Raw genomic sequence first — 27,770 nt, forward strand, 5'->3', positions numbered from 1 at the left:
TCCTACCTTTTATACTAGCTTTATGATGTCATAAAGACATCATAAATGCTTATATCTGGTTGTTTTTAGCTAGCTAAATCCTCAGAGAGCAGTGAATTTTGGAGTAGAAGCACAGGTCAACCTGTGCACAAAGAAATCTACTGGAGTTTAACAAATTATTATGTGACTAATTATATCTAAATATTTATTTTCCCCATGCTGCTCTGCTACACCTCATCTTAGGGTTCCCCAACCTGCCAAATCCTACTTTAATCCCTGGTCATGAGGCTCTATGGATGCATCTGACAACCAGCATGATTGGCTAATATCTTTCCATTTTGGACCATTGGTTGGATTTTCTAAGGCAGATGCAGGACATCTGTCATCGTTGCATTGCATCTTTAGAATTCTCCCATAGATTTTTGCTCAGCACTCATTGAATGGTTTGTCACTCTACTATACCATTTCTGGAGGGAGTCCATGGAGAAGACAAATAAATCAGTTTCCTGACCGAAGTTATTTTTGATTGAGTGTTCAGTGCACAATCTCTTGTGATAGCCTAAATTACGTTTGAATTATCCTTAAGATAATTAAGTTATTATCATGGACTGTTGTGGGGCAGAGAGCAGACCCAGATGCAGGAGTCAGCAGACAAATTAAACTTAAAATCACAGCTTTTGTTTCGCTGTTAAAGAAGGCAAAGAAAACAAAAGCAAAAACAAATATGGAGCTGCAGGGTAGGAAGTACAAGCCAAACCAGACTGACAGAGACTACGCACAACATGAGGAAGGATGTGACAAAGAACAAAGGGAGACAGCCAATATGTACACAGAAAGATATTAGGCAGAGTGGACACACCTGGAAGTGCAGCTGAACAAAATCTAAGTGACGAGTTGGGTACAGGGGCAAGAAGACATAAGGTAAACAAACATGGAGACATAACTGACTTCCAAAGGAGATGCTGAGGACAAGATACAGAAACAAGACTAGGACAGACTAGACACCAAAAGGAACTAGCAAAAATCCAACCAGACACCAAGAACTAGAAACAGAGATAACAAAACTCATTAGGTTCACAATGCTGGGTCAAAGACCCAGGGACCATGACAGTTATAGGAGTAAAAAAAATGCCATTGAGGCCTGTTTTTATATCTATATCTCATTTGCTATTCTATCATTCTTTCTAGTGTTCACTTTCTTCTTTATTTCCAATGTCCTTTCAATGTCCATCTAAGGAAAATACAACATTGAGAATAAAACACAGTGAAGAACTAACTGATATTTAAACATTTCTACAGGACCTGGAATACCCCAAACAACTCTCCACAAACTACATGATATGAATAGTAAGTTTTCCTGCACAGATACACTTGAACGAATCTACTATTTAGACTTTCACTCATTACATTTATATGGGAGCACAGATTGATTTTTTCCACTGTCAGTACACCTTGACTGTCTAAAAAGTGCATTAATCGAACAGCACACGTTTGCAGATTAAGTCTGTGAGATTAAGTCATTAAATCATCATTCAGCAGGTTTACGTAAGCCTATAAAATGGGCATGAAGATGCAATTAGGTGAAGCGTTAAGTGCTTGAAATTTTGTTGAGTATATATCAGAGGCACTCAGAACAGCCTCTGGGGAATGATCAACTTCTTCCGCTACTACAGACTTCCAGATTGAGAGTTGGTATTATCATTTCACATTTTTATGTAGTGGAACATTTGTCCAAATCAAGGTCAAAGTGCACAGAATTTAATACAACTTATTAAATTACTTGGACCTCAAAGTGTGAATGAATCATGTATTTCTGCTTCAGGACAATCACTCCAACTGTCATTGTGATGTCATAGCTTTGCGACTTTGAAAAAGACTGGGAAATTACTCAGTACTAAACAGAATCTTAGAAACTGTAGAAAATTAATGTCAAACAGATTTATCTAAAGTGAGTGTGTCATGAAATGATGTAGATATGCCGTGAAAAGAAGTTATGTATCCACAGATCCTTAATATTTTTATATAACTTCTGAAAGCCTTTTTACTTTACGTTTTTACCAGATAGCATGAAAGCAAACTTCAACTACTGACTCAAATACGAACACAGGCAGATTAAGAAATATTCAATAATGTATGCTGACAGTAGAAAGTTCTACATGAAACTGGCAGGATCAATTCAAGAAGCAATAATAAAAAAAAAGAGAATCATCTTTTTCCAAGACGTCACAGCTCTAAGACATCACAACAACACAATTGGTCAGTTGCATGTGTGGGGACAACAACAGTATGTTACTTAAGAGTGCAAAATCTGGAATAAAGACGAAATAAAGGTTATTGTAATGTTTAAAACTGTAATTTTGACAGACAGACTTAAGGATTGTCTGCTGATATTATGTCAAGAATTATTCTTTGCTAAGCTGACAGACTGGTCACAATTAGATGTCAGGAAAGAAAATGTGTTTGTTTCAGTGTATTTAGAAACACTGTAAGATTATATAAACAACAACATTCTTCATCTAAACACATGAAAGGAACCGGAGGACATATTGTTGATTTTCTTGTTCTTGGCATAATTATCAGTGTCAATAAGATTTTAAATGAGGTACTCTCGAAGTGTTCAGTTTCTTTTTCCTAGTAATTAGCAGGCACACACAACTTTTCTTTAATAGATGTTATATTTGTTGCTTTCTTGTAACTAATAGTAATTCTTCTTGTGCTGTCATCCAGCAGAGCACAAGATTCTGGAAAATAACAGAGAATTAAAAAATGCACTGATAAACAGGACAATACCCAAGTGGGAAAGAAGAACTGTACAAATCAACAACTTTGGTAAGAAACTTTATTCCTCTCTAATGATGTGCAAAAGTTGTGATTTGTAATAACGATTTGTTCAGATTCATCTTTGAGCTTTTGTTCGGTTTTTCATTATCTGTGTATGCATGAGTAGACATTTCTTATCACCACTGCACTCTAACATTTTCTCCCATGACGATTAATGAGTAATAACATCGCTTGGAAAAACAAATTTCTTCTTCTAGTTCAGCTTCTGGAAATGCTCCATCCAAGTTCAGGAAACTCAGTTGTTTGACATTGAAGAAGTAGGGTAACTGTAACTCGTTTCCTTAACAGCATGTAAAGCAATAACTGAGATAGTTTCCAGCAAATTAGATCCCCATGAGCTCAGTAGTCAAGATCTTTTTAGGATAAACACACCAGAGTGAACAGGTGCAGAGCTTTGTTTGGTGATTATGAAACAGCCCTGAAATCATAAGCACAGCCCTATATTGTATCAATTAGAAGGGACGGCTCACCATATGGCTCCCTTTCTCTAGTCTGTGTTCACTATTAGAGGCAACATGATACATATTTAAGGACTTCTGAGCGGAGTCAGATGGGAATCCTGTCATCGTAAAAAGCTAAACAGAAATAAAATCACAGGCTTACTTTTCACATGAACTGCTTCTTCTTTCTCAGGGATGTTTTTTTTTTTTTTTTTTTAAATGCAGAGGTAGGGGGGGGGGGGCAAGAATAAGGAAGAATGGGCACAGAAAATCTGAATACCTTATCAAAAATAAACACAATGTAGATTGGCATAAAAAATATTTTCTGGCTCATGTGCTGTCATACAAATGATATTACCTAAAAGTATAACTGCACCAGAATTTGAAAACGTATTCTACTACTTGTGTCCCCCACCACAAATTACCACCTTATTTAAGTGAAGAGGTTTGTGTACTCTAGTGAGCTATGTTCACGGGGGCAATTTGCCCATGCTAGAGTCTTCCAAGGCCAATTGTTTCTAAGTGAAGAGCCAAACTAAGTGTAATTCAGGAAGAGGTATGGTACAGGATTGGGGGCCCCACAATGGAGCCAGTCCCAGGGGAGGAGCTCAAGCTGGTGGTTGGGCCTTAGCCCATGGGGCCAGGCTCAGCCCATATGAGCCACAAGGGCCAGCCTTCTTGTGGCCCTACTACCTGAAGGAGGTGCCAGAATGCTGTACAATACTTCCCACCCACAATGTATATATACTGTATATAATGGAAGTTGAACTGATGGCATAGCTTCCCACTGGAAGGATCTCCTCAAGCCCACCAATATGCCTGTCTGTAGTGGAGCCAGTCTGAGGGTGATTGTTCTCCACTTCAAGAATTTGAGCGAGTTGAGGTAGTTTGGAAATCAGGCAGGGATGTCTCTTCCATCCCTCCAATGTGAGGAGGCCCGAAATGCTTGAAATTTTTTGGCTTGGGAATTCTATTGATGAATGGATAGATAACTGGCCTGCAAAGTGGCAAAAGAAGAATTTATTCGTTATTTACATAAAAGTTCCGATTCTTATGAGTATTTTTGCAAATTCCTTGCCATCAAAATATTCTTAAGTCTCTATTTTTGTGATTGTCTTCTACAAATGTTAACTAAAATGTTCACCACCAGAGGACAATGTATTACCAGACTATCTTAGTTAGACTTGTAGTCAAGACCGCCTAAACCAAGACAATACCAAGACCAGAGGGTATCGAGACCAAGACAAGACCAATACCAAGACCTAGACAGACCGAGTCAAGACCAAGACCGAGACTGAGACAAAAAAGTCTTTAAATTGCAGCCAGATGCTGCTTCGTTTATGGGTGTCAGGCATATTTATGTGTTTTTGCGATGCACTCACACAGCCCTCCTCACCGCTGTCTACTGTCTCACTGACTTACAGAGAGCACAGACGCACGCTCCACTTGACTGTCGCGTCTCTCACCCTCTCTGTTTTTCACATAATGATATTATCCTATATCCTCGCATGTGATTGGCCACAATATGGAGGGATTGGAGCATAGCTGAGCCACTGTGTGAGAGCTGAGCAGCGAAAGGAAATTAAGTGAGGAGCCAGCTCTCGCTCAATGGGAGTCTACTCTTCTGATTCACTACAAAGCACTCTCTAAGCACGGCTGTGATAAGGGTCAATTATCAGGTGTTTTAGCTGTTGCTTGCTGTCCAATTAACAAGTGTAGGTGCCTTCTCTGCCTCCCCATCATATTTTATCTTCCTCTGATGTTCAATTTAGGATACTACAATGAAGAGCTACACCATCTTGCTTGGGCTGGTTCCTTCTTCCTTCCTTCTGTTTACATATATGTGTAAAATACATAATCAATATGTCCCCAAACTCGGAACATAATTAGGAAATAAGGGTGATTATAGGAGACCTCTTGTACCCCGCCCACCACCTATTTGACCCACTGCCCTCTGGTTGGCGCCTCAGGTCATTCAGTCCCCACACCTCAGGTTTTATAAACAGCTTCTTCCCCTGGGCCATTCGGACTGGTAACAAACACTACCACCCCCACACACCACACCTGCCCACCCACTCTACTAATCTGAGCCATGGTCTGAGTAACCCTGATCACTCAGGCCATTCACACACAGACTCTATTCAAACCAAGTCCTTTGCACTATTTCCAAGCACTTTATTCTCCAGTGTGTGCATTTTGCCTTGTTTTACATATCTTCCTTTAGTTTGTATATTTTTCTGCTGTTTGTTATTTATTCCTGCTGTCTTGGTGCTTATATTTTATTTCTGCTCGGCTGGCGTGGAGCACCCACAATTTTGTTGTACATGTACAATAACAATAAAAGGCTATTCTATTCTATTTTAATCTATTGTATTCTATTTATCAAATTAAACTTTGATGACCTCATCACACATTATGATATTATATAGAAAAAAGAGAAAACTTCCATGCACTATGTCCACTTAGGTGACTCAAGTCATGCTGTCTTTGATTGTCAACTGAATTAAATGGTACCATTTAAAGGATGTACTAAAGCTAAAATGAATGTAAATCTTTTCAAATACTGGCTAAATCAGACTTTGTGCTACCTGCCTTGACCTCTAAAGTCTCAGTTCTTCTCCCATTTCTTTTATTAACCAATAAATGATGTGTTGACCTTGCAGCACACAGAACTAGTCTGAGGGATAGATGTACATGCATTGCATATAAAAATTCATTCTGAATCTTCACCACCAAAATCTCCTCTGGACTGAATGCTGAACACTGATTTATTTTGCAGCACTTCGCCTGGAGTTAATCGTCCCGATAGCTTTGGATGAAGCGAAGGAGTACCCACTTTTACTTGTCCTGTACGTAACTTTGTTTTAACAACTTTGAGAATGCCTCATTGTTGGCCTTACTGCTTCAGTTGAAGTGTTAAGAACTGTAGAATGAGTTTATACAGTGACTTATTTACTAAAGAAAAATCCCAACCTAAAGATAGGGACCGCCCTCCTCTCCAGAAGAGTATAAGAGTAATGTTTTAGAGGCCATGAGGTGTTTAAAATATAATGGTTAGTTGTTGTTATTTCTTCAATTTTTGTAGTTTATTTTGCGTCCTTTCATGAAAACTTTGGAGCTCTAAACTCTTTTTGCCTTCCAAAGTGACAGCACCCCTGGTGGTCAGGCTGTGAGTGACCGTTTTTCCCTGAGCTGGGACTCTGTTCTGGTCAGTTCCAATGATGTCATTGTGGCCCATCTGGATGGGCGGGGCAGTGGCTGCCAGGGTCAGAGGATCCTACATGAGGTTTTCCAGAGACTGGGAACTGTTGACGTTCACGATCAGCTCACAGCACTCGAGTATGTGTTGGTACAGCTAATATTTACATACAAACTATGTACAAAATGACATTTAGTTAATGTTCTTTTAAATTTCAGGCATCTGGTAAAGCTGCCCTATATTGATGCCAACAGAGTTGGAGTTTATGGAAAGGTAACAGCCTCTTTAACTGAAATTAAAACACGCATAAAAATTAGCAATTTATTTATTTATTTAATTTTTTTTCACAAAAACATTGTTTTCTATATTTTTTAGGCATATGGAGGCTTCTTGTCCACACTCCTGGTCCTTTCCCACAGCTCTGTGTTCAGGTGTGGCATTGCTGTCACTCCTATAACAAACTGGAGATTGTATGGTAAGCTTTTTCAAGACTTTACAATAACATTGTCACCAGTTATAGTTATGATTGTTCGCACAGCGTCATTATTAGATTCAACCTAAATATGTTTGATTTCATGAAACAATGGAAACACATCTAATCAACCGGTGCCACACAAAGTAATCACCACATAAGAATATTTTGAGCAGTAAGATTGGTCATTATTGATCACCGTTTGTCCACCATGAAGTGAAGAAGTAATATTAAAATTAATCATGTGTTAATTAAAACAACAATGCCATGTCTGTTAACAGTTTTATTCTCGTTTTTCGATAAAGGGTCTGCCTTCACTGAGAAGTACTTTGGCTTTCCAGCAAGAGAGGACCACAAATACCAGGTACACTTGCATGTTAGTGGTGGGTTTTTTGGGTTGTTGTTTTTTTTTTACATTTTCTTCGCTAAAGATTTTTATTGTGCTATTATGTTCCATATAACATGTTCATATCTAGCTAATAATTCTTATTTATGTCACAACTCTAATACTAAATACAAGAATACTGAATGCAGACACTCACAGATTGATGACGGGATTTAAAACTTTCACATTAACAGCAAATACTTACAGGAAACACTTCAAAGGGGAGAGTTGTTTTTTTTTATTCCTTTAAATTTTTTTCCTGTAAGTATTTGTGGTTCAAAAGTGAACAGATGGTGTAGAAGTTACCCAGGCAAGTGGAAGTGATAAATATGTAAAGGGACAAGACTGGGTTTAATGGTAGGAAACCAAAGATGTTGCAGATGTGGCATAGTGTGAAAAAGCACTGAACAGTGCAAAAACATGGCTCATAACTACAGTTGGATGCACAGTTAGTAACTAACCACGTGAAATTAACCCTCATGCAAGTTATCTGTCAATGCCACAACAGAATTTCTGTAAATCTACTTCTATATTTGCAGCATACAGCCCTGCATCTCTTTCAGAGTTTTCATACAGACTTTCACTCTTTTTGCACTTCATTTTTTTCCCAGTTATGATCAGTTTCCAAGTTTTTGCCTCTGAGAAGAAAACCCATGCCATGAAGTTACCTCCACCACGATTCTGTGTATCAAAGTATTAATAGTTGATAACAATAGCTGGTGTTCAACTGATGGCACACGTTGTTTAGTTTTTGATTGATCAGATCATAGTATATTCTCGTTTGTTTTTTAACTTTACATTTAGCAAACACTAAGCACTGTCATGCTGCACCTTTTTATTCGGAGTAGCTACATACAGACCTGGTTGGTATAGTACTGCTAAGGTGGTCATCATTCCTGAACGTCTTCCTGCAGAGAAGTTCTTAAAATCTTTATGTTTGGTCACTAATAACTTCATTTATGAAAGCCCTCATTGTTTGATCATTCAATTTGGTTGGACTCCTGTCTCTGTGAACATTTCTGATGTTTCCAAACAGTCAGTGAGGTCATGATGCTCCCTAGAACACTTAAAGTTTCAGTTTCTGTGTTTCCCTTGATCTTTGTCTCAGCACAGTGAGAAGTCTCCAGTGAGTTTCTTGTACTTTCAGGCTTCAGGTTAAGTCCTGCAGTGTATATAATTTAATTTAATATTATATAATATAATTTATAATCTACAGTGTAAATCATGGGATTTACAGTGTAAATCCCATGATTTACAAAGGTGTGTCTGTTTTTATAAATTATGCCTACTAGTTTTAATTTGTCAATCACAATCAAGTTTTCACCACAATTTGCAGCAGCAAAGGGATTACATACAAATGAAAGTTTTGCAAACATGGCTTGCAAAACTTTCATTTCGTTGCCATAATTTACTGAGTGCACACTGATTGTGGAGAATTTTAAAAATGTATAATCCCTGTGCCTTTTCTGATTTTTCCTAAAAATAAATGTGTGTTGATTTTTTTCTCTTTTGTGCCGCTGTAGAATTCACTTCTTCTTCTCCAGTAGTGGCTGAGGTTTATTTGTGTTGCTATTTTATGTGCAGCCATCAACTATATATATATATATATATATATATATATATCATTGGCAATGTCTGAACCTTATAACAGCTAAAAGTCCTGGTAGTTTCAATCATCTTTCATTTTGCAATTATTGAGGCCACTGTGCTTCCTAGATCACTCAAAGTTTTAGATATGTTTCTATAGCCGTGCTTTGGTCTATGCTTTGCCACAGTCCAAAGTCCACAGCGAGTTTTTTAGACTTACTGATTTCATTTTATGTTCTGTCATGCAGTGTGAATTATGGGCTCTAATAAACACAGGTGTATGCGTTTCTAAATTATGCCCAATAAATTTAATGAAAAAACAATCTACATGGATAAATAACACTGCAGGCACTAAAAGAAAAATATGTTTGTTTTGGTCTGGACTCGGTCGAACTAGAAAAATCAAAACTGTTGTTTCCGCAGTATTTCTAGCACTGCACCACCAGATGCAAACAGATTTTAAGATGTCCAAACTGCCTCTCCTCTCACCTTTGCAACTGAAGTTTCTGTTTAAGATCAGCAAAGTACAAAGTTCTGCTGATGGCAGCGCAAAATTAAAACTCATTAATGGAAGCTTTGATCTCTGCTGCTCAGTCACTTGACAGTTTTGTTACTTCAGTACATCCACCCTTGCTTACTGACACTTCCATCTGTGTTTGGTTGAATCTGATAGAAGTTGCTATAAATATTTATGAGTGGGAACTGATGCTGTTTAAAGATGTAGTTTCTTGTCTTCTAACCAAAGTTTTATGCTAATGGCTTCAACATTATGAGCTGTTTTATTAGATTTAAATCTGATATAGTTAAGCTGTGTCTGATTCTGTCACTGGGTGGTGACTGTTCACTGTCTCCTGCAGATTTCCAGTCTGCTCAGCAACATCACAGGACCTGCAAGTCCATTGAACTTTCTTATTATCCACGGCACAGCAGATGGTGAGCATGGGAATAGATAAACATGATGAAGCAGATATGTAGCTGTAGAATTAAGTAGGGTTTACTGCCCAATTAACTGTAAATAAGTACATACTGACAACTCTTTTTTGCAAATTTAACATAAAAATGAATGCAAAGGAAAAAATACAAACTGCAAGCGTTAGTCTAACAATTGCATTTCTTTTATTTTACTGAATTCCTAACAATGCTCTGCATAATGGGGTGAATGGTTGTTGTGCAAAGTTATTCCATTTTAAATTGTCATTGCAACTCTTTGTTCTCTTGACAGCCAATGTTCATTTCCAGCATTCTGCTGAGTTGGTCAAACTGCTGTCTGCATCAAATGTTAACTACACTCTCCAGGTGACTTCTGCCATCTCCTCTCTGCATGACATTCATTTTAGTTCCCTAACAAGAGCGGACCCATGTGCTGTGTTTGTGAATTTATCAACCAGCCTTCTTATTTTTATTCTCTGAAGGTTGAAAAGTCATTTAACAAAGGCTTCTGCTTTCCCATGTGTCCATATCAGAAAGCAGTGTGGTCAGATATGTGATGGTTTTCTGCTGCACAAGATAATCAGGTCTTGGCAATTAAAGCAATGTTTGTGGACAGCTGCTTGTGTGAGCAGATGCTAGGCAACGTTTATATGAATAATTTTCCAAACAATCAGCCACAATGAAAAAGAAAATATGGGAACACAGAAAAACAACATATTTTGTCTTAGAAAGTGTCAGCGAGATTTTACAAACTGTGGTTAAAGATAAAAAATATATATATACCCGTTTTAAATGTGGCAGTTTCGCCTTCAAAATCATCTTCTCGTATAAGATGATAATAAGATAATTCAGTAAAAGTCCTGGCATGCCCCCTTGCATTTGTGCCTCTGCAGTGGTTACTGGATCTCCCCCAGTCTGTTAAAACTGTGATCCTTCAGCTTGATTTTCATTTGCATTAGTTGGCTACACAAAACTGCATTTGACATCTTTTGATTCTTTCTCTGTATGAGAAAGTGCTTATTTCAATCTGAAACATTGTCAGAAAAACTAGCCACAGAGACCTATGAAGAATAAAAATAAATAAATAAATCTAATGGCAACACCCATGGTGCTGAAATAAGTCAAGAGCCATTACTATTGAATTTATATAAATGACAATTAATATTATTAATTAGAAAGAAACAACTGCAGTACGAGTGCACTGATGTGCAAGCTCCGCATTAAAGGTAAATTTAAATATTATAGGCTTCAGTGCATTTAAGTCTGACATAGTCTTGTAGTCTGATGATGGAGATGTGGAAATCACTTTAAAATGAGGCCAGACTAAAGAGAAATGTTAAGGCACTGGCATTAGCACATGAAACATGATAAACAGTTGAAAAATGTAACTGATCAATTTTCAGTCTTTTAGCTAGAGTTCCAGCAGTGTAGAACTGACATAGCAGCAGATTAATACCAGCATTAAAACAGATGACATATTTTCTGAATCGTCATCTGAATGCGTTCACATTCATGTGACTTTGTGACTTACACTACACTACTGTAACAGCTTTCTTTAGTGGCATTAGTAAGGTATGCCTCGGCGGGTTGCGTATAAAAGGGCAGCTACTTTGTAACGTTATGTTCTTTTGGAAAAGAAGCAGTGAAAACTGTAAGAAAAAAAAAAAACTTAATCTGCTCCAGACCAAGTTATACACTCTTTTTAATTGGCTACCACAGTGATGTAGCCAATTAAAAAGAGGTATTTAAAATAAAAACTCACTTAATGGTACTGCTCAGACCCCTACACTTTTGTTCTTTTGAGATACTTTTCATACTAAAAAAGGAATTCGGTGTATACTCATGTTAGAACTCAAGTTTCTCTCATTTCTACCAGCTGTTGATCAGCAGAAGGGTGTAAAGTCACTAAAATAAATGTATATCCCATCTCCCTGCACGCAGATGTATGCTCCTCCCCCGAACATGATCATGATGGTGACATGTCATGTTTAACACCCACTGCTCAAAAAAATGAAAACTCCTCAGATCTCCATGGGAAAAATCATGCTGGATTTTTATTCTGATTATTAATTCTGGAATGCTATAGCAAATGCCAATCGGTCTATGTGGTGTGAGCACAGGGCCCACTAGAAGATGTTGGTGCCTCAGGCCACCCTCATAAAGTCTGTTTCTGATTGTTTAGTCAGATACATTCACAGCAGTGCCCTGCTAGCCAAATGCAAAAAAAAACATTAAAAAAAACCCCAAAGAACTTGCAAAGCCATTACTATTTTGGCGGTTCTCTAATTCCCATGCTCTCATTGTTACCCCTCTAGTAACTGTTGCACTAGAGGAGCTTTTAATAACACCAAAGCAGCTGAAACTGATTGACAGCCCCTCTGCTGCTTAACTGATCAGATCAATATCAGATCAAAGTTAAGTTATAAAATATAACTGATGCTATACTCTGATTAAAAAGTGTTCCTTTAATTTTTTAATTAGTTTATTATGGTAATTGTATCCTTCAACATGAGTGTCTCCATTCCTTTATACATATTAGAATGATTCCATATAGTCACTGTATTTGCATATTTTATTTGGGGTGGTGCGGAGTGTGGATCATGATGACCGTAAGGTAGCACTGGAGCATGTTTGCTATGTTGTTACCTCTTTGAACAGTTTCTGCTCAAATGTGTAAAGAGAAAACACAAGTAGCCCAGCCTGAACTCTCACAATTCCTGCTTAGTCAGTACATTATGACCACTTGCCTAATAGTGTTAGCATGTTAGTCCTTTGAGCGCGTCCAGTGGTTAGAGTCTACAGGACAAGTGAAGGTTCCCTGTGCTATATGGCAAAAAGATCTTAGCAGGAGATCCTTAGCCACAGATCAGAACATACTGTCACCAGTTCATCCTTTCATTGTTTTCTTGTCTTTCATCAATGTCAGCTGATTATTACCACTGCTAACTGCTATTTGCTGGTGTAGTTTTGTTGGCTGTACTATGATGTTAATATCAAGGCAATGTTTTATTTTGTTTTTGGAACTCCTTTCTTTCATTTAGAATATACATCATTTCTATGTTTTTTTATTACAAAGAAATAATGACTCTCCTTTCCATTTCCTCCTGACTAGATATTCCCAGATGAAGGACACAATATTATTTCAGTAAAGAGTCAACACTACTTTCTGAGCTCAGTGCTGAACTTTTTCAACCGCTGCTTTGAGGAGGGGTACATTGTCACCAAAGAAGACGATTAGCTCCAAGTAAGCTCCTGTGGTAAGGTGGTTTTATGGAGGGTGCAACTGCTGTCGTGAGCCAACGATGAGAGGTTGTGTTTCCCTGAACATCTGCTGCCTGATAAAAATGATTAATAAAACCCTACAGACCTATAATATGTAAGTAAGGTCCCTTCACATTTGTTGGAATGCAAAGAAAGTTAGAGCAGTGAATCTGAGGTTGTGGGGAAAAACAAAAGATAGGTTAATATTATACTACCATTAAGAGTTCTGTTTTGAATGTTTGTACCATGTAATGCATACAAATGTCAGGGAATCAAAGAAACTTGTATTTTTTTTTGTATCTTTCCTGAAATCTACTGTGAATTCATGTGAATACATTCTGTGAACAGAGAAAAATCACCTATAAATCCACCAAATCATATCACTATCAGACCGAATCACCAAACAATTCCTGCAGGTGCCTTTACCTCATATAGTCTTTTCTGAGCTTCGGGCAAACACAGCAATACAAAAATATCGTATGACAATATGTAACAGAGAGTGAAAGGGGGTTTAGGACGTTGAGAGCATTTGCTTCTTTAAAAGCAGCCATGCTGTTTAAATCAGGTAAAGAAAACCTTTAATATGAAAGTTTCAAAGAAGAAGTTACTGTGAGTTTTAGCTTTTTGTATTTCTTCTTTTATCTTTGTTATAAGGAACCTGTGTGTCTGTTCAAGATGAATCTGCTATTTGGGTGCACATTGCCATGTGACATATTGTTAAACTAAGAAATCTTCCCTGAACAACGCAATTAATACTTTTCATCTTCATCTATGTTTTTAGAAATAGATGAATAAATTTCAGATGTTTGTGACCAGCTTGAACCTTTACTGTTCCACACAGTGTTTAATATCCTCAAAATGTGAAAAGAAATTAAACTGTAGAATGGAGAAACTTCATGTGTAAGATAAGCAGTCTATGCTGTACAGTGCGCTTTGGCCACAACAGAACTCCTGTAATAAATACTGCGTCTTTCCTTGAGTAGCAAACTGATTGTTTGTTGACCATAACCCTGTGCTGCTCACACTTCTACACTTGCCTGACAAACTGCATCTCATGTACCATATATATATATTGCCCTCTGTAGTTGACATTTGTATACTTGGAAAAATTTGTACGCTCAAATAAACTGACAAACTTGACATTTTTGGATCTGTGTGTTGCATTAATAGCTTATTTTGATTTAAAAGTGCTGACAGTGCATATATTCATGAAGCTCCAAGGGCACTCTAATGTAACTAGTATAGTATAGATCACTGAAACGTTCCCCTTTGCTTCAGTGATACAGAGTGATATGACTGGATCAATGGCAATTTTGCAGCTGGGGATCATACAGAGCTGTCAGGATATGCTAAGCATAGCAAATGGCATGCAGATTAAAAGCTGATGAGTAGGGCATCTCCATAATAGTTCAAGTTTTTTTTATTTCAGCTTTTATAAGTTGTATTATCATCAGTTATATTATGCTGACATAGTGTCAGTTGCTGTACTAACATAGCACTGCTAAACCATTCAACTAAGTAAAGAAAAACATGAATCCAGCATTACTTTAAGACATGAAGGCCAAAAAGTCTGAAAATTTTCAAGAAATGTGGTGGGACTGGCTCTCTGAGTATTGCCTTTAGAAAGGAAGAGTGGTGCTTACAAATTTACCAATTAGCCGCATCCAATGAGAATCCATAACAATGCTTCTCAGCGTTAAGCAACAGATACATCTAAACATCAGCTGAGATGTTTAGATATGAGACCAATACTGAATGAGAACAAGGCTTTGCAGGTAAAACTCTTGGAGATTTACTCAGAATTTAAAGTAACAGTTCATCAACATAGATATCGCACCATCCTGCAGAGATCCACCGTTTCATTTGCAGCTTCTGGAACAGCTCTTTGCTAGCTGGATTAAGCCTGATTTAGGCTCAAATCACCTTTAAGCCAAAAGTACCTAATAAGCACAACTCTCAAAGTATTACTAGGAAGGAAAGGGAATTCAAGTAAAATACAATTTGATAATCATTGGGAACTTTTAAAACATCATATTATGTGGTGGAAAGGTGCTGCAGTTATTAAACTGATGTTGTGATCAGATTGTTTTCTCAAGTTAAAAAATGTTTGAGGAGAGTAACATTCAGACTGATAAGAGCAGTGCTATTGTTTGTTTGGATATGTTTAAAAGTGGGTAATTGTTGTGTGAATGTGTATAAAAGGCTTTTTTTTCCTCCTCTACACAGTATATGTTTAACTTCTGTTACTCTTTTAGGGTTAGGCCTAGACTTTGGTGGTGTTTTAGCCAAATGCTAAAAATGCTCAAACTATCCCTCTGCATGTCTTCTCTCACTGCCTTTGAACACACCCTCACCCCCTCCTTTGTCTTTAAACAGGACGTTTTTCCTTGCCACTGTCGCCAAGTCCTTGCTCAGAGGGGGGGTCGTTTGCTGTTTGGGTTTTTCTCTGTATCATTGTAGGGTCTTTACCTTAAAATACAAGGCGCCTTGTGGAATGTTGTTGTGATTTCGTCCTACATAAATAAAATTAAAGCCTTGACTGATCTTTGTGATCTGTATTCTTGATTTAGCAAATACTTTATGTTGAATGCCCTTCCTGATTTATCTGGGCTTTGGAATGGCACTTGGAGAACACTGGGTTGTTGCTTTGTAGTTCCACACAACCAAGCACTGTTCTTAAATGCTTCTCCAATTTGGGAGCTGAAGCATATCCCAGCTGCCATAGGCCAAGAAGCATGCTACACCCTGGACAGGTTACCAGTCCATCGCACTTACACCTACAGTCAATTTATCATCACCAGTTAACCTAATGAGCATGTGTTTGGACTGTGGGAGAAAGCATGATTTCCCAGAGAGAATCCATAGAGACACGTGGAGAACAGACAAAGTCCAATTTAAGAAGTCAGAAACTGTAATTTTTTAAAATGTCATAAATGCATTTTGGCCTTGCAGTTCTTCTTTCAAAGCTTACCAAACAGGTGAAGAGTCCACAAAAAGGGGTAGATGCTAGACCAAATGTAACCATGTCACCAGTAACTTTAATAAGAGTTAAAAGTTTAATTAGAGCTTGATGTGAGAGAACTGAAAGATCTAAAACTGTGAGTTGACTTTGTTCGGTTGTCCTATTATTTTCTTTAGATCTGCGTTGACATCTTGTGGTTATCAAGATTTTTTTTCTCATTAGACAAGAAAGAAAAACAAAGTCTCCATTAGGAGCGTCATCTTCAGGAGATGACTAACAGGACTTTCAGAGGACAGAAATATTTGTTTGTCGTTTAACACCTACTGATCACTGTTGGTGTTAAAATAGACCTTTTCACAACATCTTCCATCTGGCTAGGTTGCCATATTGATGCATTCCTCCTTAAAAAACGACCAATAGAGTTTGTTTTGAGCTCTGAACCACCATAGCTGTTACACATTTTGCTATTAGACAAGATGATAAACACCACCTAACTCTGGCTACTACAAATTTAAGAATTAACATCTGCTTGCTCATTCAGGCTTGTACGTGCAGGCAGTGAGTAATGCACACAGACATGCAGTGTTGATGCAAGTATGTTTGACTTTAAATAAGAAGATCTTGCCTGCTAAATCATTAATGCAGGTAGCCCATGGCCATGACAGATGACTGGGTCTCTTTAATGTGACTGCCAAGGTAACAAACAAATGAAACTTTAGATTGAAGTGCTCAGTCCTGCAAACGAATGCAGCCGATTTGGTTCTCTGTTATTTGTGTTCAATCCACCAGAATAACTCAGAGGTTTTTTTTAGTTTAGTTTTTTTTTTTTTTTACCTTTTTTATTATTATTATTATTATTATTTATAATCATCACTAGAGGACAATCACAATAACCCCAAAACCTCAACCCTCAACCCTTCCCTTTTAAAACAGCAAAAAGAACGAGAACAAGCATTACAAAATCCATCCTAAGAAGAAAATCAACAGCTTGAAAGAAAACTGAAAAGAAATGAAAGTACAAGACGTCCAGGTCAAATCAATCCATCCCCATAGACTAAACTTTCTATGAGATCTGACATCTTAAAAATATATTTATGTACACACTCTGCTGTATTGTACTGTACAAAATGTGGCAACACTTGACACATTCCCTGTAGACATGCAAACACCTTACTGACACTGTAAAATTCCCCATCTTAGTTCAGCCACTTTTAATTGTTTCCCACATTTTTTTGAATGTCTTTTAGTGTCCAAAAATACGTGAAATGGTTCTTTATTCTGGTGGAGATGCACTGGAAAATGATCTCACACCTTTTTAAAGTTGTGCAACTTGATTTAAGGGTTCAAATCACATATTAAGATGGAGAACTTTTTCAGTGTGGCCTGAAACTGAAATTACTATATGGCCTATAAACCTGTTATCTTCATCCCAAACTTAAGAGTTTCTAAACTGACTGCAACGCTGTGTCTCGAGGACCTGAGTTGACATAGGTTAACATGACACTGCTAATGGATGACTACCACTGCCAGCAAGTAATATTACAGTATGTTGAACCTCATAAGGCATTGTACATGTCTACACAAGACCGCTGTACAATAAAGTGTGACCTCTAAACACTGTTTCCATTCAGGGTGGGCGATGGCAGAGGGTTTCAGCAGGAAATTGCACTTATTCAGGATCTGCTCAGGTTGTAGTGAACTTGCGTGACTAAACATTTTTGCAGATGACTGGAGCATTTCCTTGTGCAACGATACAACAACCAAAAGAGAGGTGAGATCAAAGGTGTATATCGGTGTTCTTGTCTTCCAAAGTGTCGCAGTACCACAAAGGAGACTGACATGGCAAGAATGAGTGAAGCTGAAAGGCGAAGGGGGGAAAAAGAACCATGCACTTGGTTAATTGTGAATGACTGCAGCTCAGAGAACCTGCAGAAGATCTTCAGTGTGCTTTGCCGAGAAACTGAGCGTCCCAAAACTGAAATGACTCTATGCTAGACGGCAGTTCGCGCCTCAAGTCCCGGCAATGCGAGTGTCACTTGTTGTGTCCTTTAGCTATCTTTTTCATCACATTTATACATACACAGACACACACACAGGAGTGCTCATACACACACACATACAAACGCACGCACACACACACACTTTGGGAGCATCAGCAGCTCTACCCCAGTGTCCTTTTCTGGCTAAACACTTGGTCCAAACACGAAAGGCCTTGACGGATTTCAGCAAAATTCTTCAAGCTCTGCCAAAGGTCTGACTCCCAAAGACACATTCCTACTCCTCTTCTTCCTCCTCTTCATCGGGTAGTGGTAGCAACTCCTCCTTCAGACACTCCCTGTAGAAACTGGTCAGTGTGGTGTAGAGGTGCTGACGACTCTGCTGAGACAGGAAGTGTCCCTCATCTGGGTAGATCTGGTGGGTAAAAGACATGGAAAACAGCTTTCAGGGTACTTTGATTGCACACAACCATCTCAGGTTTGTGGAGTCTTTTTTGTGTCTTTTAGCTTATTGTTTTCGTTCACTCTCATTCCTCTCACGTTCTTTGCTTCTATTAGTGGGACTAAACTAAAAAGCTTTGAAAACACAGTACAGACTAGTTCCTTTGCACCAAACAGAAGTAAGACAAAGTTATTGACTTTCTGGTTAATATATAGGGGTATTTAGCAGCTAAAAGGGCAGCTGTTTTGTGGAGGAAAAATGGAAACAGTGCTAAAAGAGAAAAATAACATTCGACATAATCTGCACTTCGATTCACTGGGTGGCCAGAAACACAACTTGCTCTTGCTTAAAGTGTACTGTTACTAAAACATTTCATTTCATTGACTTATGTAGTGATATATAATCATTGTCTATTCCATTAGAATCTCACAGCTGCATCTTCTACTGTATAGCCTGGCTTCTGGGCAGCGTGAGGTGGGATTACCTCCTATTTTGCATCACATTTAAACAAAGTGCCAAAATTAATAGCAGAGCAGAGTTAATTTCATAAAGTGGAATACTTTAACCCCTCCCAATCATAGCCTAAAACTATGCAGCAACTGAGAGAAAAAGTAAAAAACAACACAAAATACAAAGGTCTGAATTAAATTATGGTCATCTACCTGCCACTTTACCAATCTCCTTATGGACTCTTCTAAGACAACTATTGTCTCTCAGCATTCATTATTGCTGTGGTGCACTGGACATCTTGCCGTCAGTGCACCACAGCCACTGGTGTTTCTGCAACACCATTAGCATCTAAAAGAATGGGATCAGAGCACATTGAAACAATCCTTTACGTAATCTTACAACTTAGGGGATTTCTAGTAATGCAGTGGTTAAAACATACACCATGTAACTTCAATGCTCTCAGTGTGAATCCTTGTCATATTTTGTTTCTTTCACACACGCGTTCTTGTCAAGAGGCATCATAAAATGCCATGTTGTTAGTGCCTCATCAGTAAAAACAAGGTTGCTTTTAATGCTGTACCTCTAATGCAGCACCAACTGCAATATAGGCAGCTGAGAGATAATGGTCACATTTTAGAGACCTACCAAGGCCATATTAGGAGGCTGAATAAGCGACAGTAGCATAAGTCACAGGTTTCTTAGCCACAAGGTTCACCTCCTGTTTGGAATCTACACTTGGAACTTACAACCCAATCCTACTAACCCACCACCGAAGGGAAGCTTTTGCATAACTGAGACATGTCAGTGACTTTCAAAGAACAACACACGTTTCTCACAGTTTCCCGGGAATCAGAACAAGCTGGTCGTGCATTTAGAAAAGACAACAGCTTGGACTGTATCTCTGTAAGTTATCTTTACTGCTTCTTTTAAAGAAAACCTTACATAATGAGCAGGTGCTATATTTAGGATGCATAACTTTGCTATATGAGCTCCACCACACTTTATTCTAGTCAAGCAACAACTATAAGATGCTCTGCCTAACACTAATTATGCCAGAGCTATGAGATCAACATGCTCCTGTTATGCTTTCTTTTTTAACACAACATAAACAGGAAGTTTCGTTAAAATTCATAGTTCATAATTCATTGAACAAAGACACCATTTTTGCAGTTGTGCTTTGGTACACTACCACAGGGGATTTTAAATGAAGTAATCAAGATGCGATCAAAGTGTAGATTTTCTACTTTATTGATTTGCATCAACTTGCATTTTTATAGCTTATATGTGATACCCAAAGAAATGCCAGTGTGAGAGAGGCGTAAAATTAAGCGTAAAAACAAAATATATATTTAGAACAGATAGGATCAAAGTAAAAAAGAAATGAAAATTTACTCGTAATTTTCTTAATTAATTAATTATTGTTTTTAATAAGGAAGCTTCCATGGAAATTAAATGGTTAAAATCAAGGTGTGGCCAAAGAATACTGAAAAATATTCTGTAAAAAAAACTAATATGGAAAGTCTTTTATTTAAAAAATGTATTTATTTTATTTTGACACTGTGTAACAGTTGAGCCATTTATCATTGCCATAGGTCATTGTTTTCTACCAAATGCACTCTAAAAACCTGGTGATGACATCTCTGGGTTACACACCTGCATTGAGTAGTTTGCTCCAACTTTCACAAGGTTCTTGACGAGCTCAGCAGTGTGCTGGAAGTGGATATTGGCTGGGAGTAAAAAGAGAAAAATGTCAGCAAGATTCAGCCTGAATCCTAACTGGAAAAAAAAACAAAACAGACAATCAGATTCTGGGAGAATGGAAATGCCTCAACAAATCCGACATGCATGGTTAATCAGGGAATGTTTTCCTCTGGAAATCCCAGCATCAATTTAGATAACCCACTTTTCCATTTATCTTTTGATTAAAAAGCGTTTGCCTCATTACCTTCCAGGATTGCATGCCTCTTTGTGCTCAGCAGTGATGCACCACAGATAGCGTATTTTCATTTTTATCTACGATTTATTTTGCTTCTTACCATCTGCTGTGCCATGCACCAGCATCAGTGTCTGTTCCCTAAGAGCTTGAACATTCTGCAGCACACTGGAAAACTGCGAGAAAGAGTGGGGAGATAATTAATTGATAGATATGCTAACTGGCATTGAGAACTGAAAATAAAAAAAAGATGCAGAATGTGATCAAATGAATGGCACTGTACTAAATTACATTCTACATACAGACACACACTGACAGAGTCATTCAAATTAATTAGAGATCTTTAAGTGATAAAGCATCTCCCACAGATATTATTTTCTGTTCTTGAAATATCACAGATTGCATAAATTATGAGGAAAATGTAAGGTATGGTACAGCAGAAGCCGTGAAATCCTTGTCAGGGTCAGATTTGTTGTTTGTGCTTGTGCAAAAAACTGTTTTGTTCTTCTTCACTGCCTCCTTCCTATCACACTGGGAGGAAAGTACATCTGATAGCTGAACATCAAGAGGCCTGAGAGCGACAGTCTCGCTGCGGCTGAAAAACCCCCCCCCAAACTTCGGCATGTGATCTGACACACCGGAGTTCAGAGTAACCAAAGACAGATGAGTGACGAAATCCTACAGAGCATTAAAAAAAAAAGAAAGAAAAAGTAAAGCAAAGCATCGCTGCCTCTGACTTTGATAGCAGCTGCTTTCAGTAACTGCAGGAGCTTAACTGTAGGTGTGTCACTGATGTTAACGTTTTCAAAGATCAACAGGAAACATGCTCGTGGAAGCAGTAAACACGCACCTGATATCTGCTGTCATCCCGTAATGGCATGCCGAGGTATCGTTCAGAGAACGCTGACGCTGTGCAAATGAGAAGTGAGACAATCTTAACAGTGCCACTAGCACACAGTGCTTCAGCTGCAGCTAAGTACCTGCACAAAGTGGAGATCCTGTTATTCAGGGTCCAAATTAAATACTTTTAGTAAAAAGGAAAGCAGCTTGTGGTGGTGAAAAAGTCATCTGTGTCATCTCAGTGTTGCAGAGGACAATGTTTACAGTGGTCAGATTCATCTCACACTCAGATTTCAGAAGTAAACAGGTCATTTTTAGTGAGAGGCTAAAGGAGAAGAATAAAGTTTACATTTAGTCAGTTTATTAATAAATGATCTAGGTTTACTTTGTCACTTTACTGTGTACTTTAATTGGTTGAATTGCCCGTTAATCATCAGATGTTGCAGACATGAGGTATGTCTTTTTCATTTGCTTCAGACAGTTAGAAATACAAATTGGTTTTTGGCTGTCATTGACATATTGAACACTGCACAATATGGAGAATTAAGTTTTGCTTTTGGGTGTAGACATGAGTTTAAATTGTTACACATGAGATGCATAATTCATGTTTGGGAAAATATACTGGGGTTTTAATGAATAAAGATGATGATGCAATATGGTGATGATAAATCAGGACCAACTGTTTCATGATTGTCTAAAGATGCTCTATTCTGGTAAACTCATAGGAGCTATTAAAGTTGGGAGCTCACACAGTGCAAATGACAACAAGGGGAGTACAATCACAAAGCAGGGAAATAAGAAAAAGCAGGAGACAAGACACAGGTGAAAACAATCAGGGAATTAGAGGAAAGACAGAGACAAAATATTACTGCATCTCTACTTTCCCTGCCATTTTTCCTTGGCCTTCACGAGAAACTTCATGAGACCAAGGAGGAGTGATAAAGTGATAAAGACTAAGAGGAAGAGAAACTCATTGTGGAGAGAGTCCAACCACACTAGGGATAAATCTGTTCTTCATGAAAGACAACACCTGGACAACAAGCACTTCATGACAGCATTTTAATGTTCACTGCTAACCTTGGGGTTTAATGATTAAAAAATAAAAATACACATCAGCAGGTTAGGGTATGAAACGGAAAATATGCTCCACCACTTTTCCAACTATGCTGATCTTTTAAGGAATGGTTGGATATTGCATCGCTATAAATTGTAGGATGATATTATCTCCTCTCCTCTTGCTTAGTATCTGAAGAATTCAAACAGTTGCTATGAGTGCCAGAATAAAACCTTCCTAAGCAAAGCAGACTATTCAAATGTACCCATGAAGCTAGGACTTTTTTGACATGCAAGGAAGAACAATTCCCAAAGTGAAACAAGAAGCAGAAACAAGGAAGACAAGGGAGCTAACCCAGAGGGAAAAGAGGGGAAGACAACAACAATGAAACACTGGGGACACTAAAAAGTATAAACATAAAAAGAATATCACTTAAAAAAACAAAAATGCAGAACCAGAACATGTTCAATAGTACTGTGTTACAGTATAGAGAAATAAAGTATATTCTGTGCACATTAGTAGCTAGGATATTCAAGCCAAATAAAACTGTGGTGTGTTACATAATGCTGCCTATATAATTATATTTATTTATTGTTGTGGACCAACACAATGGTCTGAAATTCCACAATGTATGAAATTCACAGGAAAGTCCACCACAGCAGTTTTACTGATCTCTCACAGTGGTCACACTATCCTGACCAGCATTTGGTGAAAGACAAAATAATAAATCTTTTTTTTCTTTCTCTTTTCCTCCACATGAACACTCTTTACTTACATTTTACAAGCGGCAAGGCAAATGTATCTTTAATGTGAATTAACCTCTTTTGAGAGATGTTTTACTCACCATAGAGTTTCCAGTCGGTCACTGGTGACATTGCACACGCACATTTAAACAGGCTGTCAGTAGACTTCAGCATCATTAATGTTATGTAGGCTCCGTATCCCTAAGTGAGCAAACACAAACATTTATTCATCTCTAATTGCTGAAATCCATCGAGTGTAAAAATGAACTTGGATTCAATCTCTGGAGTCACTCAGTAGAAATTTTACTAAGTAGCTTCTTGGCACTTAATAATTTCAGCAATGGAAGTAAGAATACAATTTAGATGGTCGCAAATTTAATGTAGAAAAATGGAGGAAAAAAAGGAGGCTCACCTTTCCAAACACTGCTATCCTTGTCCGGTCAATGTATGGAAACTTCATCATGTATCTGGAAAAACACACACATGCTATATGACCTACAGAACATCTTAAATGTGGGTGCATGGGAGGAACCAAGAATTGGATATCAATAAATATTAAAAAAAAACACTTGAAAAATCGCAGAAACTTCAGTGAGTTCTAATGATTTTATTCTTGGATACATCTCCTGCCTTCACATGCATGAGACAATATGACTGCACCATCAATTTGAGCACAAGAGTAAAGCACATAATTTTAAATCCCGAGAGTCCTCCTCCTGCCTAAAGAAGGTTAAAAAAAATCAACTGTATATGTGTAAAGTCTGATATGAAACTGATATTAAAACAGAATCAAAAATCACAAATCACCCCTGACCCTCATCTCCACTATGTCATCTGCAAGGATCATAGTCGACCTGTACAACATCACTGCAAACAAGAAGCAGCTCAGAGCTAATATCTGATGCAATCCCACCCTGTAACTTTTACGGCACACCTCACCACTGTCTCATTGTCCTCATACATGTCTTTCACCACCCTCACATGCTGCTCTGCCACTCCTGTGTTCCTCATACAACACTTCCTCTCTTGCAACCCTCTCATATGCTTTCTCTAGATCCAAAGACATTGCAGCTCCTTTTGACCTTCTTTATAATTCTCCATCAGCAATCTCACAGCAAAGATCACATCACAAGACCCAAATCAAAAAGCATCATAATGTTACATGACCAAAAAAAGTACATGTTGAGTCTGGCTAAATGCAAAAATGCTAATGGTGGCCCTGCCCCGACTCCTAAGAGACTAGAGTCCATCCTCAGTGTGCACCATATTCTTGCTGTGCCTGACTCTCCCTGTTTTGACTCTAAAATGCAAATTAAGCAGAGTGTCTATAAACTTCAAAGAGTTCAGTGGGACAAAGAGGCTGAAAGGATTTTATTTTTTAATTAGCATGAACGAGCAGAGAATTTATACTCCACTGATCACTTACTGCAACTTACTGTACAAACAGTAGCAACAACAACTACTGCCTCACTACTGCCTTGCCCACCAGCAAAGTGTTTTGTTTGTGTACAACATATGAATTTGATGATTAAATTAAAAAAAAGGTATAACCTGTTTTATTTATTCATTTTAACATCGATCAATTCCTGTAAGATGACACTGAGAAAGTTTGATATTCATAATTATTAATCACTTGGACAAAAGGCTCCAAAGTGTCTGTTCATAGAGGGGAATGAGCTTTTGTTTTGGACGTATTGTGGGGTTCTCTCCTGGGAAAAGAGTGACAATCTTGCTTTGAAATTAATTATTCTTAAACTATGGGGCGGGCTCCACTTGGTGGGAGCAATTTTCGGTGTAGCACAAACAAGCAGTGGAAAAACATGGAGTGAAACTCAACTGAGTAAATATGATTTTTTTGGGAAAAATCAAAAAAAGAGTTAGTTGATCCTGTTATGCTCACCATTTTATCAACATTTAATTTGAAACTGTTTCATTGTTCATGAATGAAAACAACCTTTGGGGTTTTTTTAGCTAATGAAATGGATCATGAAAAAGTTTGAGAACCACTGGCTTAAATTAATTGTAATAATTATATTATACAAATATTAGAGTAACAATCAACATGTGATTTTGGCACTTGCTTTTTAAGTTACTTATAATTACTTTGGCATTATAAATATGCATAGTAAAGTATTCTTTAACCATCATTAAATATGTCTGAAGGGTTACAAACTGAATATATATCTATATATTTTTTTTTAATCAGGGGAGTTGTGACAGTTTTTGCATAGATTTTTTGATTATCCTTTAAGATAAGCATTCTGAATTTGTTGTTATTTAGGTATTTTTTGGAAATAACAGCAAAGGAAATCAGTATCTTACAGTATTTAACAAAGGTATGTATTGTCTGCTGTTAAATCCATGTGCTGTCTGAAGTGGCAGCTCCTAAACCAAATAATGAAACATCCAGAACCTCTTATGATTTCATCTGAAACTGTCTACACTATGGTTTCTAATTTAAGTCTAGTCTATATTATGTCAAAAGGAATTTATCTGGAACTTTTATTCTTTAAAGGATTTTCTTCCTTTATTCTTGACTTGATAACCATTTTCAAGACTTAAATTAGACACAGTAGTGCAGAAATATTCAGATCAAATAAAAAGAGGATGGCACTCTGCTTTAAATTCCAAACTGAGTTACAAAGCTCTTGTTCAGGGGATTTGCACATATTTTGAATTTTTTATCTCAAAGTACAAGATGGTTAAAAGTAAAATAAAATGGATGTGATAACATACTCCACTGCTGCAATCTGGTCCTGAACATCAACAGTTCCCAGTCTCTGGTGAACTTCGTGCAGTATCCTTTGACCCTGGAAGCCGCCGCCCCGGCCGTCCAGACGGGCCACGATGATGTTGTCAGAGCTGACGAGGACCGAGTCCCAGCTGAGGGAGAAACGGTCACTCACAGCCTGACCTCCAGGGGCGCCGTCACTGAACAGAGAACAAACATAATCAGGCACTTTCAGGCAGCATGAAGCCGCATTGGTCATATAACTTCTGTAACTGGAAGAAATTCCTTTTTGAGCTGATACAACTTCCACAGTAAAAGAGGTCTAAAAATGAAAGAAAAAATTATGAAAGACAAATTTCAAAATTTTCACTCTCTGCTTGTTACCTTGGCTATCAACAGTGTTGGGGAGTAACGGAATACATGTACCGCTGTTACGTATTTAAAATACAAAATATGAGTAACTGTATTTCGTTACAGTTACCGTTTAAAAAGGTGGTATTTAGAATACAGTTACTTTGTTGAAATAAATGGATTACACGGTGGTATTTTCCTGTTTCATATTGTGGCGGGTCAGGCCTGTTTGGGTTTTGTTTGACAGCTATGTTCTGTTGTTCCAGGCGGCAGCGTTACGGTTGCCATGGTTACAGGGCAACGCTCTCTCTGCCACTGTGTGTTTCCTGGGTGAGAGAGCGCCTTTTTGTTGTTGTTGTTGTTGTTGTGCTAAGCTAATAGGCAGAATGCTACAGGCATAGCCCTAAAGAATGTAGCCTTATTGGCAGTGTAGTCGATGCTGCAGGGAGAATGGACTGCCATACCCGTTATGTGTCTGTGAGCGCCAGGAGGGAGAAAAAGGAAAGTGGAAAAGTACGAGTTATCATCGAGCAGAAACGGGAGCTGGAAGCATGTAAATATAATAATAACCACTGCAGCCAAGAAGAGTGCCTGACGAGCCCAGCTGTAAGTAAGCTATTAAGACTCGACTGTACACTGTGTTCATGTTTTCCTCCGAAACAATAAGTTCCGTTGGAGAAGCCTTTCAACGCCTCTCTCTGTCTCAAACTTGACCCAGACAACAAAGTAAAGCTATTTTTCGGCTATGAGCCCGACACGGAACCGACGTATTAGCCAGAGGTCCCTTTACTACGGTTCGGAGCCGCGGACCTTCAGTAATAGTAATAAATCACACAGCAATAGTACATTCATGTAGTTGTAAAAAGCATGATAATATATTAAGTAATCCAAAGTATTCAGAATACGTTACTCTCATAGAGTAACATAACGGAATACGTTACAAAATACATTTTGGGGCATGTATTCTGTAATCTGTAGTGGAATACATTTTAAAAGTAACCTTCCCAACACTGGCTATCAACATGTAGCTAAGCAATGTAGGGAGGAAATGAGGAGGAACCGGATTACAAAACAAGTAAAAAAAACACTGTGTGCGTGCAATGACATCATAGTGTTATAGTGGTTGGTGGTAAGATAGCGCCACATTAATCAAGTGCAGATTAATTGCAATCA

At 37.9% G+C, this 27,770-nt stretch overlaps 2 protein-coding genes across 4 annotated transcripts in view; one reads left to right on the forward strand and one right to left on the reverse strand.

The window, feature by feature from the left end:
* LOC134644215 (inactive dipeptidyl peptidase 10-like) overlaps nt 1–14,234 on the forward strand; it is a 141,141-nt gene extending 126,907 nt beyond the window's left edge. Inside the window, exons 17-26 of one of the 2 annotated variants that reach the window (XM_063497023.1) lie at nt 1,279–1,326; nt 2,710–2,808; nt 6,040–6,109; nt 6,405–6,599; nt 6,678–6,732; nt 6,835–6,934; nt 7,237–7,295; nt 9,761–9,836; nt 10,126–10,199; nt 12,946–14,234. In XM_063497023.1, coding sequence (XP_063353093.1) covers nt 1,279–1,326; nt 2,710–2,808; nt 6,040–6,109; nt 6,405–6,599; nt 6,678–6,732; nt 6,835–6,934; nt 7,237–7,295; nt 9,761–9,836; nt 10,126–10,199; nt 12,946–13,071 — 902 coding nt within the window. In that variant the 3' untranslated portion in view covers nt 13,072–14,234. Of the gene's footprint in view, nt 1–1,278; nt 1,327–2,706; nt 2,809–6,039; nt 6,110–6,404; nt 6,600–6,677; nt 6,733–6,834; nt 6,935–7,236; nt 7,296–9,760; nt 9,837–10,125; nt 10,200–12,945 lie in introns of both variants that reach the window. The other variant, XM_063497021.1, reaches the window with a different exon arrangement.
* Nucleotides 14,235–16,284: 2,050 nt separating this feature from the next.
* The window catches only part of LOC134644808 (inactive dipeptidyl peptidase 10-like), a 249,256-nt gene continuing 237,770 nt past the window's right edge, over nt 16,285–27,770 (reverse strand). For both annotated transcript variants that reach the window (XM_063497892.1, XM_063497893.2), the window contains exons 20-26: nt 26,252–26,446; nt 23,928–23,982; nt 23,617–23,716; nt 21,729–21,787; nt 20,982–21,054; nt 20,599–20,672; nt 16,285–18,468 (exon numbers count right to left, since the gene is read on the reverse strand). In XM_063497892.1, the coding sequence (XP_063353962.1) occupies nt 18,331–18,468; nt 20,599–20,672; nt 20,982–21,054; nt 21,729–21,787; nt 23,617–23,716; nt 23,928–23,982; nt 26,252–26,446 (694 nt within the window). In that variant the 3' untranslated portion in view covers nt 16,285–18,330. The remainder of the gene's footprint in view (nt 18,469–20,598; nt 20,673–20,981; nt 21,055–21,728; nt 21,788–23,616; nt 23,717–23,927; nt 23,983–26,251; nt 26,447–27,770) is intronic.

The sequence above is a fragment of the Pelmatolapia mariae genome, linkage group LG16_19 (genome assembly GCF_036321145.2).
Source record: "Pelmatolapia mariae isolate MD_Pm_ZW linkage group LG16_19, Pm_UMD_F_2, whole genome shotgun sequence".
Classification (NCBI taxonomy): domain Eukaryota; kingdom Metazoa; phylum Chordata; class Actinopteri; order Cichliformes; family Cichlidae; genus Pelmatolapia; species Pelmatolapia mariae.